This window comes from Ambystoma mexicanum, chromosome 4q (genome assembly GCF_040938575.1).
Source record: "Ambystoma mexicanum isolate Mex_15411 chromosome 4q, UKY_AmexF1_1, whole genome shotgun sequence".
Lineage (NCBI taxonomy): Eukaryota > Metazoa > Chordata > Amphibia > Caudata > Ambystomatidae > Ambystoma > Ambystoma mexicanum.
Window position 1 is genome coordinate 93,310,999 of NC_090928.1, and position 18,285 is coordinate 93,329,283.

Genomic DNA, 18,285 nt, shown 5'->3' on the forward strand with positions numbered 1-18,285 from the left:
GAACTTTCCATGCTCATCCCTGAAGGTGACAGTATTAACATTAAGGACAATTTAATGTTTTATGTGTACCTTAGTTATTCTATCTCAATGCACAATTGTAAAAAGGAGCATGCGTAACAGCATGCACCCACCATCTCTTCTACAGTGAAGGTGGCAAATTGATCACCATCTGACAATGATGGCATAGGGCCAGGCAGGTTAATACTTTAAAATGGGACAAGGCCGGTTCTGCAATAATTGCCTGATTTTCCTCATCCAAATGACCAGTCACAATGTATCAATGGCTTTAAAAGCCTTAACGCAGACTCGCCAATTGCTAGCGGTGCTCGGCGTCTTAATGGCAAGAGCGTGTACTTCCGCTTGCGCGAAGGATTTGCCAATTGAAAGCAGTTCATAGCAGACTTCTTCTTCCTTAACTAAATGGGTGCTGCATGCAGGAGTGCGGTAAACTACCCTGGAGCCCTGGAGTCATCGCCAGGCAGTAGCACTGTGGCAGTTATGAATTGTGCCTCTGAAAGGGATAGGGGTTGCAATGGTTTTCCATGAGGTGCTCCATCCCTGTAATCAAAGCTGTCTACAAGGAGTCCCATGCCCGCCTGCCCGCCCGCCACTTCACTCATATTCATCAGTCAGACAGGATTGGACTACTTCTGCAAGGCCTGACATTTTCAGCTGAGTGTATGTACGTATAGCTCTGGACACACGCATGGGACCGGCAGCCGATCACTGGTGATTCAGAGTAATGATACATATTCCCTACATCTTTAAATTGGCATACCGTGCATTTATGCCTGGGGTTCATATGTAATCAGTGGTACCTGCTGATTTCTGCATGCTGTATTGATATGGCAATTGCTGACTTCCTTGTCCCCTAACCCACATTGCAACAATGCACAACTAGCAATAAGATGCTTGCCAGAGCATACCTCCTCCGTTCAAAATAACAAGATTGTTATAGTTTAAAATACATAATCCATCACATACCTTGTAAGACGTAGCAGATTCAATAGCACACATGCACTCTTTATCAGTCGAAGGATATATGTTATTAACTTGAGTTATTATAGGAGGTCAGGCTAACACTCTAAACTTAAATAGAAACGAGACCTTGGCCGTGAAGCCAGCGGTGTGGGCTGCACTCCCAGAAACCACACTCATGTGGTATATTATTATAATATTATGTTCAATAAATAGCACAGTACCAATTATTTTGATTGTATAATAAAAATCTTCATTTAATGTTTCACTTCGTGTTAGATAATTAATTTCAGGTAATTGCAGATGCATCAGAAATGGGGCCTATGCATTTCGGACTGGCAGCAATAAGCAAAAGCTCCCAGTACGGAGCTTTTGCTTGATTAGCGTCGTGAGATAGAGTTAACATAAGCACAGGAGGCTCCTTCATTTCACAAAATCGATGCCTCCTAGTGCTTGAAATGTATGACTTTCAGCCTCATTTTCCACAAATTTTATATAGGATCTTTTTAAACAAATATTTGTTATATATATTTTTGATTATAGCCCATCTTTTTAAACATTACAATTTTTGATTGAACTTCCCCTTTAATTGTCCACTAGTCCCTTGCCCAGGTTTATGCCTTTTGTTCTTACCCCTTCCACAACCTGCACAGGCTATTCAATATAGCATTGCTCTTATGTAAAGACACCTTATCCTAGTAGCACCCTGGTCTCTGATATTGATTACTTTGTAAGTAATTTCTGTTCTAAATGACACCCTGTTATTGGATAAATACGAATACAAATCCTGCACAGATCAACATGCCGGACTCCAGTACAGATTTCAGAAGCCGCATTAAAGTATGAACATTTCAAAAGGCCTTCATTTTGATACAGCCACCCTATTAATGGGATGAAATTGATGATAATAACCCAACAATCTAAAACCTTCAACAATATTTAAATAAATGGGTGTTGATGAATCGTTATTGGCTCCCACCAAAATCCGTTACTCTGATTGTCCGCAACAAATGATGAAATTAGAGTTGTTTCTTAGAATGGCCTTCTGAAAAACGCTGTTGTTTACCCCCATTACTGTCTGAATCAATCGAGAAATCCTTACCAGACGAGACCAGCATAATACAACTGTGCCACATGTACGTTTTGGCACGTGTGGTCAACAGTGGTTCCTTTACTAAAAATGTGCATACAACTAAAAATTGGACTTTCTGCTGATAGGAATGGGCTATGCATTTCTAAATTCCTGGGTGAGTGAAGCGCTTTGGCTGCGGTGCCACCATTATTCCCCACCAACAACCACACGGAAACGTAGCCTGAAGAGAACTTGCTATCAGGTAGCGTTGATGTCACCCTATAAAGCAAACAAACATTCATCTCTAATGACTTTGTTGACTTTTTATGAAGGAGTACACTTACGAATGAGCCGTAATCCACTGCCAGGGTCTGCAATGCCCATGGGAGGCCCAGTCCAATCAGGATATCAAATACGTTGCTGCCAATGGAGTTCGATACAGCCATGTCCCCCATCCCTGAAAGAGAAGCCGACCGGTATAAACAGAAGCAGGGGAAACCATTCCACACTTTAACACCATAGAAATAAGGTAATTCACAAGTATTAATAATATTTGTCTTAGTTTCAAACATTCTTCTAATTCTGACCATATGCTCAAGGTGATCCATCCAGATTCCGGGTACCCAACATTTGCTTGGAATCTTCACTCTTGCCGAGCTCAGCCAAGCAGAAGACTACCTGGGTAAGGTGGTCCTCTTCAATGTGGTGCGCAGGTCCCCGCCCCTCACGTGTGCAGTGCTGACTTGCTGCTCCTTCCCAGACCCGGTGCACACTTCTTTTGGCTCCTGAAGTGCACAGGCCCGGGCTTGTCTGCGCAGTGAGCAGCGTGAAATCACGTCCAGTATGGCGTCCCCTGTGTGGCCCTATTTCCATGGCTATGTAGTGCAGAGGGACCCCAGAGACCACCCGCAGTCTTTTTCTTTGGCGGGTGGAGCAAGATAGGCGGATCCATAGGTGTGAAACGTCTCAGCGGCTGGTAGGGAGAATTACCAGGCTTAAGGTGCCCAAAGCCCATCTTAAAACCCTTGCTTCATTCGATACGTTAAGTTTCCACTTGATGCCTGGGAATTCGACCTCACCTCAAGGTGCCATGGCTAATTAATGCATTCTCAGAGTTTTAGTCTCTGTCCTCTTCATTTGAACCCATGAGACATGATTTTAAAAAGAAAAGTCCTGGACATAAAAAGTGGCATGCCTGTGATAAGGAGTAAACTGTCCACGCCACGTGGCAGCCCCTCTAAGCATGGTTCATGTCTATTTTCCCAAAATAATTCTAGAAGATTAATTCGTGGTCTACAATATCATATGCCAACCCCGACAATTCACGAATCCCATACCCACTGACAAACATTATTTCTCTGTAGTCACGCCTGTGTTTCACGCACACACATGTGCCCATTATACCATGTTTCTTTTAATACAGATGCCCAAAGCTCCCAGTCAAAGTTGAGACTGGGTTCAGTCGCAGCGGCCATTTTCAGCACTGCAGATATGTTCATTCATACGTTTGGATTTTGATGCAAAAGAAAAAGAGAGGGTAGGGTTGGAAAATTACCAAGTACAGCTAAGTCACCACTTGAAGACGCGTGCAATCGGAGCTCCAAGAGGAACTCAACAGCAGATCCTCGATGAGACTTATGCCACTACATGGTCTTTTAATTAGTACTAGTAAAGGGTATTTTTTTAAGACTTCCTTGAGGCAGCTTTAGGCAACACCAGCTTGGAAGATGATATGATATGATATGGTATTTGTAACGCGCCTATACACATGTGTTTCAAGGCGCGACGAGGCAGGGAGGGGGGGACAAGGGGAGACAGACAACGATCTTACTAGGCCAGGTGTCATTCAGATCGCGCAAGTGCAGGGGTGGGGGAGGGGGAAAAGTGCAAGGGGAAGGGGAGGGGTGGAAGTGCAGTACAAGGTAAGTGGTGTAACGTAATAAATAAATAAATAGGGCCAGCTGGTGGCAAGTGTGAGGTAAGTGCAGAACAAGTGCTGGGGGAGGGGGGGGGCTGTAGGGATACAGAGACAGTCCCGCAGTGCAAAGGGGTTCCAGGGCATCAGTGCAAGTGGAGAGTGGCAGGGCCCAGGGCTGAGGCCGTTTAGAGTGGTCCAGTTGCAGGATCAGTGCAGTTTCAGTGAGGAATTAAATTAGCTGTTCAGCAGGGGAGAGGGAGAGAGAAAGCAGAAGCAAAGAGGAAGGATTTGAGGTGCTTCCGGAATCGGAGATGGTTCTCCTCAAGTTTCAGGGAGGCAGGAAGGCTGTTCCAGAGGGAGGCCCCTGCCGCGGAGAGAGATCTACCCCCAGCTCGTTGATTCGAGAAGCGGCTAACCCTGAGGGAATTGGAGGCGGATGAGCGAAGGGCTCGGGAAGGAAGATATTTGGGAAGAGAGAGTTGAAGGTATTTAGGACCCAGGCCCCAGAAGGCCTTGTGGACAATGCAGAGGGTTTTGAACTTTATCCTCGCAGCCACTGGGAGCCAGTGCAGAGATTTCAGTCCTGGAGAGATACGGTCCCTGGGCTTGAGGCCAAGGACAAGTCTCGCAGTTCTGTTCTGGATGAAAGGATGGTGTTAGAAAGTAGGATCCCATATATTATAATGTACCATAATGCATTGTCAAGTGGATCTTTCACCTCCATATAGGGCAGATTGCATGAACCTTTCTGTGCCGAGCTATTGTTTTTCAGTTTCAATTAATGGATAGCAAAAAAGCACCACCTATAAGCCAACCCTATTTCATTTCAGTACATCTAGGAAGGAGATGGGATGAGAGGGGGATCACATCTGTGGGTGTTCTTTAGTTGTTTACACACCCATGCAAGAAAAGCGTGCGCTGCGGCTGTTGGATGCAGGCTGTGTTGATAGGGGCCCACGACTTTCACAACACTGCGCCTGTCACTGGCACGACCCCTCTATAAATCATCAACGGCAGACCCTTGCTGGCAAAGCCCACGCAGGAGTAGTGTGCACGAGCAGCCCAGGACTTTTCACAACACTGTGCCAATCAGCAGCATGCCCCCTCCTATACATCATCACAGGCAGCCCCTTGCCAGCAAAGCCCGCACAGAAGGGTGTGCTGCCGCTTTTGGCTGTAGGCTGCGTTGAGAGTTGCCTAGGACTTTTAACAACACTGTGCCTGTCACCACCACGCCCCCTCCTATACATTATCACAGGCAGCCCCTTGCCAGCAAAGCCCGCGCAGAATTGCGCGCTGCCGCTTTTGGCTGTAGGCTGCGTTGAGAGTTGCCTAGGACTTTTAACAACACTGTGCCTGTCACCACCACGCCCCCTCCTATACATTATCACAGGCAGCCCCTTGCCAGCAAAGCCCGCGCAGAATTGCGCGCTGCCGCTTTTGGCTGTAGGCTGCGTTGAGAGTGGCCCAGGACTTTTCACAACACTGTGCCAGTCAGCGGTATGCCTCCTTCTATACATCATCACAGGCAGCCCCTTGTCGGCAAAGCCCGTGCAGAAGAGCGCACTGCCGCATTTGGCTGTAGTCTGCGTTGAGAGTGGCCCAGAACTTTTCACAACACTGTGCCAGTCAGTGGCATGCCCCCTCCTATACATCATCACAGGCAGCCCCTTGCCAGCATAGCCCACGCAGAAGGGCGCGCTGCCACTTTTGGCTGTAGGCTCCGTTGAGAGTGGCCCAGGACTTTTCACAACACTGGGCCAGTCAGCGGCATGCCCCCTCCTATAAATCATCATAGGTAGCCCGTTGCCGGCGAAGCCCGCGCAGAAGGGCGTTCTGCCGCTTTTGGCTGTAGGCTGCGTTGAGAGTGGCCCAGGACTTTTCACAACACTGTGCCAGTCAGCGGCATGCCCCCTTCTATACATCATCACAAGCAGCCCCTTGCCGGCAAAGCCCGCGCAGAAGGGCGCACTGCCGCTTTTGGCTGTAGGCAGCGTTGAGAGTGGCCCAGGACTTTTCACAACACAGTGCCAGTCAGCGGCATTCACTCTTCTATACATCGTCACAGGCACCCCCTTGCCGGCGAAGCCCACGCAGAAGGGCATGCTGCGGCTGTTCGCTTCAGGCTGTTCACGGAGGTGGATGCATGGGAGCAGTGTCTCATTACAGGGCAGTTAATAATTTTAATCATCTGGTATCTGTGACCCTCACGAACGACGTCCTGCGTAGCGGATAAGACGCGGGAAGTGTCTTTGAGGCTCCATGTGACAGCCTGCAATAGCTTTTATCATCTCTCTCTTTTGTGGATGTGATAGGACCGATTTTGCGTTGTTTATTCATTTCGTCATGCCCCCGTTGATCACAAGGAGGTCGCCATTTATCTCCTGTGTCCTGTTCCCTGCCACTGACTGGTGGACGTACGACGTGCTGTGATGATGCTGTGCTGTGATGGTGCTGTTTGAGTGTTCTTAATTAATTGACCCTCCTGCCTTGAAGAGGACCCAGGTTCACCCACAGGGAGAAGCCTGCCGGACAAGGGCAGGGGGTGTTGTGCTGCCGCGGGGTGTTAGGTCACCGGGGGTAAAGGGGGACGCCTGTGTACTGCAGCACATTGCTTATCAAAAGAAGAGTGTTGATGAATTTTCAAGACAAGGTGAGGAGCCGTGACTTGGGGTGGGGGGCTATTTGAACATTTACCTCCCCACATTGAAATGCTATCTAGTCCACCTCTGCCTGCCCCCACTCATTTTAGCATGGCAGCTGTAACTGCAATGGTTGATATAAAGGCTGTACCCCCACCTTCCTTAGCACTACCACCGCAAGCTTTCCCATGTTTGCCCAAATAAAGGGGAACATCTTAACCATCAAATGCAACCTGCTGAACTGCCCATATCTCGGGAGGCTACCTCAGCGGCAACGTGCTCGCCTTGGAAGCAAGACAACATAGAGCAACACCGGTTCGATCCCCGGGTCCAAGACAACATGGAGCAACTCCGGTTCGATCCCCGGGTCCACGCTTAGAAACCTCCGGGTATTAAGCGCATTTTAAATAACCTATAATATCATATCATATCAGGCTCTGACCCGTGTAGTATCAAGGCACAGACACAAAGTCATATTAAGCTCATGGGGGATGCCTACACCTTATTAAGGAGATTAATCATTTTGTGGGAAGCACCGTGGACATTATGGGGAGCAAAGCTACTAACAGTAACACAGAGGACAATTTATTTATCAGCGACGTCAAAAGAAATGACAATGGAGCGATGGCAAACAGCGCATGGAATCGTGGGTTAGGCTGCTCTGCCGTCAGTCCGGTTACTCGCAGTGCTTCTTCTCCGGACTTGCCCAGTCGAGGGGGCCCGATCTGGGTCAGGACAATTCAGGGGGTCACGAGTCAACTGTTCCCAGATCTGCGGCTGCAACTGTTTCCACCCCCACATCTCCCATCCCCACTCCTGTAACCCTGAAGAATCAGCCAGAAAAGAGGCCCTTAGTGAACAGCACTGATGACCCTGACATCGCCATAGCTTCAAAGCCTGCAACACCTAATCCAGAGGGAGCCAAAGATGTTACAATCCCGAACGCAGAGTCCAGTCTCTCCAAAAAAGGGTCACATGGGGGAGGGCTCATGCCACCGCTGCCCACTGCCCCTACATCATTGAGAGGTTTTGAACATCGTAAAGATAAGCGGCAGGCCATGTCTGCTGGAAAAGAGCGTTAACTCCCCCAGCATATTAGCCCCCTCCGGAACGCCCTCCATCTCCGCCCCTGACAAGTCGACGAGGGACCATCACAGGGATGTAAATGCTCCCTCGTCCTTAATGAACTGGCGGCTTTGAAGAAGTTGCTCATGCTCATATTGGAAGATCGTAGAGGAATAGGAGGAGGTGCTTTGGGGGAGCATCAACCAAGCATGGAGCACAACACAAGGGCCCCTCAGCCAGTAGTGGAGACATTCCACAGCACCCAGATGACGGGTGCAAACCCGCCCGGCGTGACTGGGAATAGCATTGGTTACACCGACGCCATACCCAAAAAGGGTCTTTGGGAAACTAGCCAACCCTGACACTCATCCCGAAACACATAACCGGCAACATGAATCCGTTCAAACATGACGGTGGACTGATGCTTTGGTAGGATGCTCGTGGGGCAAGGACCATGTCCTGGGGTGCTAAGCCAGGTGGAGGGGCTGGCCATGTAGAACCTAAGATCTCAAAGTGGGCAAGGCATGGAGTGTGGAAATATGAAAGGGACCCATAAGGGGATGTGCTATAGCTACATAGAGTTCCTAAAAGTGTCAGTGACCAGCCTGAAGCTAGGGAATCTCTAATTAATAAGTGTACCCACTTGTTCAATATTAATATGGATATTTTATTTCTATCGCGCTCATACACAAGTGTTTCAGAGCGCGACAAGGCAATGAGGGGAACAGGGGAGAACAAAACAACGATCTTATTAGGCCCAGTGACATTGAGAACGCGCAAGTGCATGGGAGAGAGGGAGGGGAAACGTGCATGGAAGGGGGGAGAAGTGGAAAGTGCGAAGCAAAGGAGAAACAGATAAATAATAATAAATGAATAATAAAGGCAACAAACAATGGTAGTGCATGTTATGGTTTACGAATGCTGTTCCCTAATTATAGATGATATTACAAGTTTCACAAGAATACGCTATAACAGGGGGAGTACTTTTGACTCCATGCGTATTGAACTGAGGGAGCAAAGAGTTTCCATTGCTATACTAGGAATTGGAGCGAGAGGTTGACCATCGCCCCCCCCCCATATAACAATGTTTACCCACAGGAACCAGTTCTCAGCACCACCGCTTTCTGGAGCCAATGTAGTCCCATTGGGGAAAAGATCTGAGGGAGCCATTAATGGAAGTAGGATGGTTGTCCACATTGCCAACTAAGTACATCTTAACTGATCCATAGGTCGCTGACATTAGGTTGTGCCCTGGAGTAGTAATCACGGCAGATATTGCTACATGGCCTGGGTGCTTGGCTGGCAATTTAAGTTATCGTTACTGTATATGAGTTATGTGTTATGCATATGATGTACATGTGTACTTGGATGGCCCCATGGCCGAATAAAGTTAATAATGACTGGCTGAGTTTACACCACCATTGACCATCCACAGCCATGTGAAATCCTCTCCCCCCACCCCTCCCCCTACACTACCTGTCCCTTCTTGCCCAAAACACATTCTCCTGGGAAATCGTTGAGCTTGCTTTATCAAGCAGTAACATCTTGTGAGTGCTTGCCCGTGTTATTTTAAATTAAAAGCAGCCTTCTGAGTGTTAATGGCTTGATAGCATGGACATACATGTGCTACTGGTGTAATAAAAATGTGTTAAACTAGTTTGCCTTCAACCACTTGATTAAAACGCAGTATATGTATCCTCGCAGAGACGCCCAGCAAAAATGTCATTGGCGAAGCCAACGGGTTTTGCTCATAAAAAGTGTTACCTGAACCAGAATTACTAAGAGCTGATATTACTTAGACACACAATTCACACACTCTTCAGAACCTGGTCATCGCCTCACCTTGGGCTTCAGTCTCATGGGTTTAAGAGCGACTGAGGTTCATTTGTGGATCAGTTAGACTGAAACGATAGGCTATAGTACACAGACATGCAAAGGACGCGATCAGACATGCGCCGCTCTAATAGGCGTAGGCCTACCTTGACGCGCCACGATGAGGCTTGCCATGCAGTCTGGCACGCTGGTTCCAGCAGCTAGGAAAGTGATGCCCATGATGACGTCAGGAATACCTAGTGTAAAACCAATTATTGTAACCTATCAAACAGAAAAAAGAGATGCAGTTAGAAACAGGGATGCGCGGCATGGAAAACATCAAGCTCGTAATGGAGAAAGAGACGACAATGGAGGAGGCAAGAAGATGAAAACAAAATGGCCGTTTTGAATACAGCATACCGCTAAGGCCCTATGTCATGGCTTGTCTGGGCCTTTTGTCTGCATACTGGAAGCTAACATTAGAACTTGGCGACCTTCGCAAAAGAAATTCTAAAGAATATGTCATAGAATGTAATTCAATTCTGCTAGTCCATTGCGCAGCCCACGAATACATTCCACACTCTCTGCACATGGGCAGAAACGCAATGTGTTGGGCCTGTGCGTGTGCAGACGCGCAACATGAGAATATTCAAGACATTACAACTGGGCAGGGCTTGCAGAAGAGAAATCTAGTGGCGCTCCACCCACGTCACAGCTGACAGGAAATGCCCTCTAATTCCAATATGTATTACGTCCAAGCAAGGCTCAAGTCGTGGGTACGCGCGGGTGGATGGAGTCCCCCCACTTTTTTTCAGAGGCCACATTGATATGCTAATATCGGGTGACACCACTTTCAATTGGTATGTAAATGAGCCCCACACGCTTTTTTTTAGGACTTGACCCCTGCGTACCAGTCTATGTTCTTCCTTTGCAATTGTGTCATGTTAACTTGCAACTACCTGCAAGAGTGCAACAGTGGCAATACATCAGCGCAGTACCTGGGGGACCCCGAGGAGGGCTTCACTAGCTTTAAATATAGGTCCTGTATGGCCAAGGAGAGGAAACACTCATAGGCAGATTTTCCACTGATAAACGCGCACTTTCAGATTTTGCATAGAAAGAAAAATGCCCACCTTCCCCCACAAAAAAACAAATCCCATCAACAAAAGCACACCATAAGGCTGCGCCCTCCAGGTGATGGATCACAACATACACTGACCCGCGGAGAGAGCTAACAGTCGATGTTTGGGAACCAAAGTGGGGAACACTATGGTGAAGCCCACCCGAGATCGGTTGTCCTGCCAGTCGATGTAGCTGGTGCAGGTAGGATATCGGTTTGATATGATATGATGTGGCATTTATAACGCGCCCGTACACAAGAGTTTTTAGGCGCGAAACTTTAGCAACTAGGCAGTTGATAGCTGTTTCCCATGAAGGTAATGTAAGGCTAGACCATGGCTATTCCATCATGCAATGCTTTATACTTACCACAAGTGATGTTGGATAACTGCAGCAGCATGCACTGTTGCACATGCTGTTGTGCTGGCTTTAGGCACCTTCCTATGGAAGGATCCTTGTAATTGACTTTGTTGTGAGGCCTCTGAGGAGCATAGAGATCAAGGTCTACTCTTAATTTCAGGATGAAGAGTCTCCAGTAGAGGTAAATCTGAAGGTTGGGGCCATTGTCAGGCAGATATACCGTCAATGTAAAAGATGACATACATAGATACTTCTCTCAGTCCAGATATCCCCCGCCCCCCTCGCCTGCTTCCTACCCATTCCAGCTACGTCCGCTACTCCAGCACCCCACCTGTGCCCCGCGGGGTGCATGTGCTATGTACAGTGCTGTGTTGCTCCCCAGCTAATTTTGCGACTTCTAAATCCCATACACACATTTATACATGTGTTCTTTCCGGGTTTATTAATTTCCCTACATTACTGAAATTATGTGCCGATATGTTAGGCTTTATGGAATTAATTCACCAGATTGCCTTCCTGTTCCCCTGGCAGAGATCATTTTGAAATATCCCTCCATGTGCTCCCCTCTTGCACCTGCATTCCTGCGTCTTCTGCTGCTAGACTCCCTTGATCCTGCCTGCATCCTTCGCTAAGGTGCTTTCTTGATTGATGCAAAATTGTCTATGTAAGTAGTCCTTTGCGCAATACTGTGTCTGTTTGCATCAGCACACACACACAAAAACTCTGGTGCGTGCACACACACACACAAACACACGCGCACACACGCATTCACATCCCTTTCCCCGATATTTAGGCTATATTGTGCTATATTGTGCTCATGTTAGCACCATTCTATTTCTCTCATGCATGCACAAATGTAATTTCCACGCTCGTAAAACAATGCATGACGTCAGACGTCATTGATTCTGGTTCATTAGTAGCAGTATAACTAAGCAAGAAGGAACTGGCGTGCTTTGCGCTAAGCCAGCTAACGTAAAAGGAGAGAAATAGAAGGTAAATGGGGGAATGTTCGAATTCTGTTTAAGGCTTTAAATGCTTTGATGGAGGTTAATTGATGGGGTGTTTAATAAGATAGCACACGAGGCAAAAGCAATTTTTGACGATAAATTTGTAATGTACAGGCTATTTAGAAGCGATCCATTGAGCGGTACTCTGGCAAGAGACTTGTAACTGGCATAGGAAAGAATAACCAACAGCAATTTATTCTGCGGCTTTGATATTGAGTACATCTCTGGTTCAGGATAGGTAAGGGAAACATTATTCATGCATGCGAGTTAGAAACATAATGATAAACAAGGATTTCAATATTAGGATTGATGAATGGCTATCATTAATTAGGTGTTCTCAATGGGTGGTGGGCACACCGATGCCCGGCGAGTGAGCTCTGTCAGTTAACATAATAGAGAGTCTGACACTTTAAAAAAAAAAAAGGCTGAATCATATGGAAGTTGATATGAAGGTATTTTGTATGACAAATTGCTAATCCGATGCGTGTATTTATTTGTTGTCTCTTTCCTCTACCTCATGCTGTGGAACAAACCTTTGATTCGCGATCTGGTCAGTATTGAACTTTTAATTGTGATTGTTTCTTTTGTTTATTGGTACTATGATGGTTAACTAAATGTTTTGTTTGGATTGTACATGAAATATGATCTGATCCTATGTGTTGATGTTATGAAATGATAATAATATAATAGTGATTTGTACTAAGGTGATTTACCAGCCCTGATGAAGACCTATGCATTTTGAGGTCGAAACCCGTTTTGGCAGGATTATGAAAATCACCAAAATTGAATAAATATGAAAGAGAAAACATGTGTTTGTTGAAAGAGCATATGTTAAATGTTAAAATGGTACCACTCAGTGGTGAGATATCCATTATTACAAGATTGTATCATTTTGGTTCAACTGCATTTTCAGCATAATTCTTGAGGAATATGCACAGTGGACAAGCTACCCCCCTCCCCCCTTTCCTTTTGCATTGTTTGGTACCAGGCTTGTAAGGGGACTTTCAGCCTGTTGTTGGTAGTCCTTGCAGCGTTAACATCCCCAAATATATTATAACTCAAAAGGTTCATCAATAGATAATAAATTCAAGAGTGGTATGCCCAGGGGAGTATCAGTCCTCTGTATTTGGTTTTTGGTTAGTTTGTTCTGAATGCTACTCCCAGGGTTTAGGCATCTTTTAAACTTCTCAGTGGGCTTTCACACTATAGGCACATTATAGACTTCTCGGCAACCGTCTCAGGCTCTAGGAACTTTCTTTAAACCACATTCTCGGTATATTTCAGATTTCTCAGCATCTTCTCGGGCTCTACACACACTGTCAGGCTTCTCAGTAGCAGTCTCAGGCAGTACGTTCAGGGTCTGAGGCAACAATTGCAGGCTCTTGGCTCATTTCACCTTTTTCAAGCCCCCTCATGGACCCTCAAACTTTAGCCTCCATGCATGGTAGCCAGGAACTGGAAGTCAGCAGCTTGTTACTTCCCCCTCCAACTGCTTAATACTGGGGACCAGTCTCTAATTGTGTGACCAGGCATCGAACCAGTGATGCTCTGCATTGTCTTGCTTTCAAGACAAAGGCATTGCCCTGTGATGTCCTCCTGGTTAAATGATGGCTCATTCTCCTTCAGCAAACCTATTCTTGTTATTCCCTGGCACCTTAACCCCTAATTGCTCGAGGGCTTCACTGCCTTTGCTTTCTCTGCCTTTTCTTCCAAATGTCAATGGCTCTAGGAGTTTTAGCTCTGCTCCTTTGTCCATCCATATCTGCTTTCTGGCTCCTGTCACATGACAGGGGATAAACAGGTGATATAAACCGAGTCAGCCCTTTTTAAGTTACTGTGTGCGGTGATGCTACCTTGTGGAACTGTTACTTTGTGAGGCCAAAAAGTGGCTGTCTGTCAAAAGTGTCTATATAAATGAACAAATGTCTGAAGCTTCAGTTTTGAGGTAACTCTTCATATTCATTTCAGGGTGTAAGGGCACGTCATCCACTGGGCCACATTTAAATTCAAACATCTCCATGGGGTTTATGAATGGAGTGTTGACACCATCAAGGTGCTCAGGTCTCATCTGGAGTTTTTCAATGTTGTCCTCTTCTCAAGAATATCGCATAAATATATGTGTTTCTTGCTCAGGCCATTCCTCCAAGCATCGATTCTCACGTCTGGACTATCCAGGTGGAGAGCTCACTAGCTATGCAATGGCCTTCGATATGATATGGGAGTGAGCCTATACTTAAACTGTTTGTATCCCTCGCAGGAACGGCTCCGTCCTTTACCCTTCATGCTTCCAGGATTAATGAACCGAGGGCCATTCAAATAATATGAATAATTCTAATAATAATACAGTCTGTTATTACAGCACATAGAAACTGGAGGAATCAGGAAAAATGCACAAAATAGGACAACACATCAGACAATTCTTCAAAGCATTGATTATAGGCCAAGGGTCTGCAACCTTTGGTACACCTGATGTTTTGGACTATAGCTCCCATCAGCGATGGCCAGCATAACAAATGGTAAAGGATCATGGGATTCATAGTCCAGGAGAGCTAGAGTGCTAGAGCAAGTTCCAGATCCCTGTCATAGGCATTATCATGTTCCTCTGTCTTGGGTATCTCCATCTCCTGCAAGGGTTTTATCTGGTTGCTCGGCTCCAGTTCTTTCCTAATGGCCTTTTCCACTTGGGTTGGCATCTCTCATTTAGGTTCCTATTCACCATTTTCTGTTGTGCGCTATGGAGATGGTCGTACAGGGATCTGTTTTTTTATCACCCCAGAATCCACACTTTATTGCTTATTTCTGGAGGTCAGAAGGTGTTTGACTTTGTCCTTCCACTATAAAAAGTTTGTCGCTTGTTCTTTCAAAACCTTCCTTAATTGATAGTCCATTTTGGATTTGTTCAGTTACTGTGGGTTTGGTGAAGCCACTATGTGGATTTGTTACGAAGTTTGGCGGAAATAAAATGAGAAAGCCGCAAGTGCGTTTTTGGTAACTCGTCATTATATTTTCTACGGTTATGGCACTTTGTCAAAGGACATTTGGGTGTAAAGAATGTGGCTTGTGGTAAAAATCCACAAATACTTGTTTACCATATTATTACCACAAAAAAAAATTATATTCTTTCTGTGGGTAAAACAAAAAAGATAACACCTTTAAACAGTATCTATGATGAAGTAATTGAAATAGCAATAAGACAACATTATAGCTTGCCGGCGGCATATGGGGTGGCCCAATTTTTCTTTATGTTGTAATGTGCCCACGGGTGGTGCACTCCTGTCTTTCTATACATGTATCCCTCTTGAATGTCTTGACACAAGTCTTTCAAAAACCCTGTCAGACACACACCTGGTCAGGAGCACACGGATGTTAGATAAACAATGATATTGAAAAAGAGAATTGTTGGTTCATTCTCTAAATGATAAATTAATGTGTGGTCACCACATTATTTTAGAAAGATCACAGCATATTTTATCGATAGAAAGCATCATTAGAAAAAACATCATTAAAAACATCATTAGAAAAAACATAATTAGAAAAACGCACGGGAATGAGGAAAACAGATATTTGCATGCAAACTTGTTTATGAATGCATCAGAAAGTGTGCTTGTTAGTATTCTCCAGCACCATGCACCCAATATTGGTGTGACAAGAAATTTCAAATCCTGGTTTTGGTATAATTATCAATGCATATTAAAATATGAAGAGATGTCCAACCATAGTGTTTCGGTCTTTGAAGCCCACTTAAACATGCTCCTTCTGTGTACTAGGGCCTTCATCAGGAGAGTCTTGTTAACAGATCATCAGCAAGTAAGTTGTCATGTGAGGTCTCTTATTATGTTGATTGCACATTGATTAAATCATACCCTGTGTCTGTTAGCAAAGCAATCAGACCTGCCTAGGCTATGTCCTCATTTTAAACCCACTCAATAAATTGTTGATGCAAGCAACCATTACTTTCCATTGCCATAGAACTAGAGATTTAATGCACAGTGGCAGATTTTGCTAGAAAAGCTGAGCTGTGATTGGTTGGTGGCTCTGTTTACGGTGGTGTGCCCAGCCTCATGATGACTGTATCACTCTAATAGTTATTGAGACGGTGCTTCCTGTGCCAACAGTTGATTCAACTTACCCTCATTGCAACTTACCATCCACACCATGACGTACGAGTAGGCCGCAATCCAGAGGGTGGAAGTGGCAAAGGTCACCATGAACCATTTCTCCCAGCGGGGCTTGGCGCAGTTGGGCACAGTGAAGTACATGAGGAACGACAGAGGCCATGTGGCCGCCCACTTGGCTTTGTCGGCTTTTCCAGCTGCAAAAAAGAGAGAAAAGGATGACCCCCACTTGATGATCAAGTACCTTCCCCAGTGCTCACCGGCACACATCTGCACCTGTCTCACACTCACCTCAAACCCTCCATGCCCACAGCAAAGGCTACCTACTGTTCTATGCAAAGTGACCCCTCCCATGGCAACATGGATTTATGCATTACTTGTAAAACAATCTAGCAGCCCATGCCAGTCACACTCTAGGCAACTGCCTGGCAATGCATTTCCCTAGAACTGACCCTGGATGCATCCTCCCTGTGCTTTTTCACATGCCCCTGTTTCTCTTCTTTCCTTCAACCCTTCCAACCACATCCAAAGGACAGCAAGAATGTGCAACCTGCGAGGCTCTCAGGGAGTTGGCCCTGCCTTTGTGACCTCTCACAAAATGCGCCAGGCTCCATTCTTATCGAAGGCAAGCAAAGTGTTGGTGGCAGCAGGGACGGTGGAAGCGCCTTTCAACCCTTTCAGTTAAAATGAGCCTTGAGCCTCAGGGGATACCCAGAGCAGCTGCCCCCATGTTGGCAGTCTTAATTTGTCTTTTACTGTCTGCTGTCTCCTTATTTCAAGACTTTAAATGTGCGTTTCGGTGTTGGCACTTTACAGGCTGCCTTTGCTGGCACCTAGCATCAAGCAGCATTGCTATCACCTTGTTACCTTTTACTCCAGTTGCGGCTGCCTTAGCACTTTGCTGACAAAGCTTTTCAGTGGGATGTATACTAAATGACCTTTTCACAATTGACCTCGGGAGAATTGATCTCGGGAGAATTGACCTAATTTAAAAGGTCCATTAGGACATACATGCGGGGGGAATCCCCCCGCAACACCCCCACCTAATCCATAATCCCCTGCAACCACCCACCCAATCCCCTTATATAATTTATAATCCAAAACGAACCCAATACATATATAAAATACCTAAAATAATATAAAGGTCAATTGTGCAGAAGGTCAATTAGGACCACTATAATTAGGTCAATTAGGACAAAAGGTAAATTGTACAAGGTTAATTTGTGTAATACCTTTCAGTGGACATTCAGCTTTTCAGCTCCCCCGCACTTGCTGCCTGCCCCTTGTTAATCTGCAGTGATTAACCTCCTTGATACATTCCTTTGTAGCCATTATTATTTAAGCATCCCACGGGTGCCTCAGACTGCTGTTTGAACTTTAGGCAATGGGACCCCCAAATAAACTTATTGAAATGGGCCCCCACAAGCACTGACACATCTTCAGCCTGCCCTGAGCTGCAGAATAGTACACAACAGTCTAGACGTCATTACGTCAGATTGCATTCTATGCCTGGTTTCTCTCCTTGCTTTCCGGCCCCTTCATGAAGTCTAGAAATTGCTCTCCATAGTGATTTATTATTCACAAATCTACGGGCCGTTATAGGGCGTCACATGTTCAGCTCTTTTCCTTTAAGTCTGTTTAGATGCCCATAAGTGACTCTATAGAGCTCTGATGGGCTACCTTGGAATATTTCCAAGGCTCTAACTGCACGAGCTTGGCAGAATGTGAACATCCCCATGTGGTGGTATTTGTATTTAAAATGTTCGCGCTAGCATGCTTGCAGCTCCTCATCTAACCCTGCAGACTAGACACTCTTCCAAACGATATTCAAATGGTTTTGAATTAATGTTAGTTAAAAAAGGAATCAGATTTCACGTCACTCTCTTTTCATAGCGTCTCCGTGCTTACACTCCACCAGTCTGTACGTATAAAAAACACCGAACCAGCGAATGTTGCTCATCAGGCTGAGAATAAAGAGTTAATTAATTACTCTGTGACTTGGCTGAAAAGATGTGTGATTAGTCTGACATCTAGTGGTTAGAAGGCTGTACTACACAAGAAGTATGCCATGTGAATCCTTTTGCTAAATAAGTAGCTGCTCAGCAATCCGCTTGTGTGAAGTGAATGAATGAGCAATATCTGACAAAAATATATCCACATAATATCAGAGGGACTTAAATGGGTGCATTGCTGGCTT

The 18,285-nt window shown here is 45.7% G+C and overlaps 1 protein-coding gene across 1 annotated transcript in view; it reads right to left on the minus strand.

Annotated features, from left to right (window-relative positions):
• Window positions 1–18,285, minus strand: part of SLC24A3 (solute carrier family 24 member 3) — a 1,254,778-nt gene that overhangs the window by 66,477 nt on the left and 1,170,016 nt on the right. The window contains exons 13-15 of the mRNA XM_069607530.1: window positions 16,119–16,285; window positions 9,655–9,769; window positions 2,395–2,507 (exon numbers count right to left, since the gene is read on the minus strand). Of these exons, the coding sequence (XP_069463631.1) occupies window positions 2,395–2,507; window positions 9,655–9,769; window positions 16,119–16,285 (395 nt within the window). The remainder of the gene's footprint in view (window positions 1–2,394; window positions 2,508–9,654; window positions 9,770–16,118; window positions 16,286–18,285) is intronic.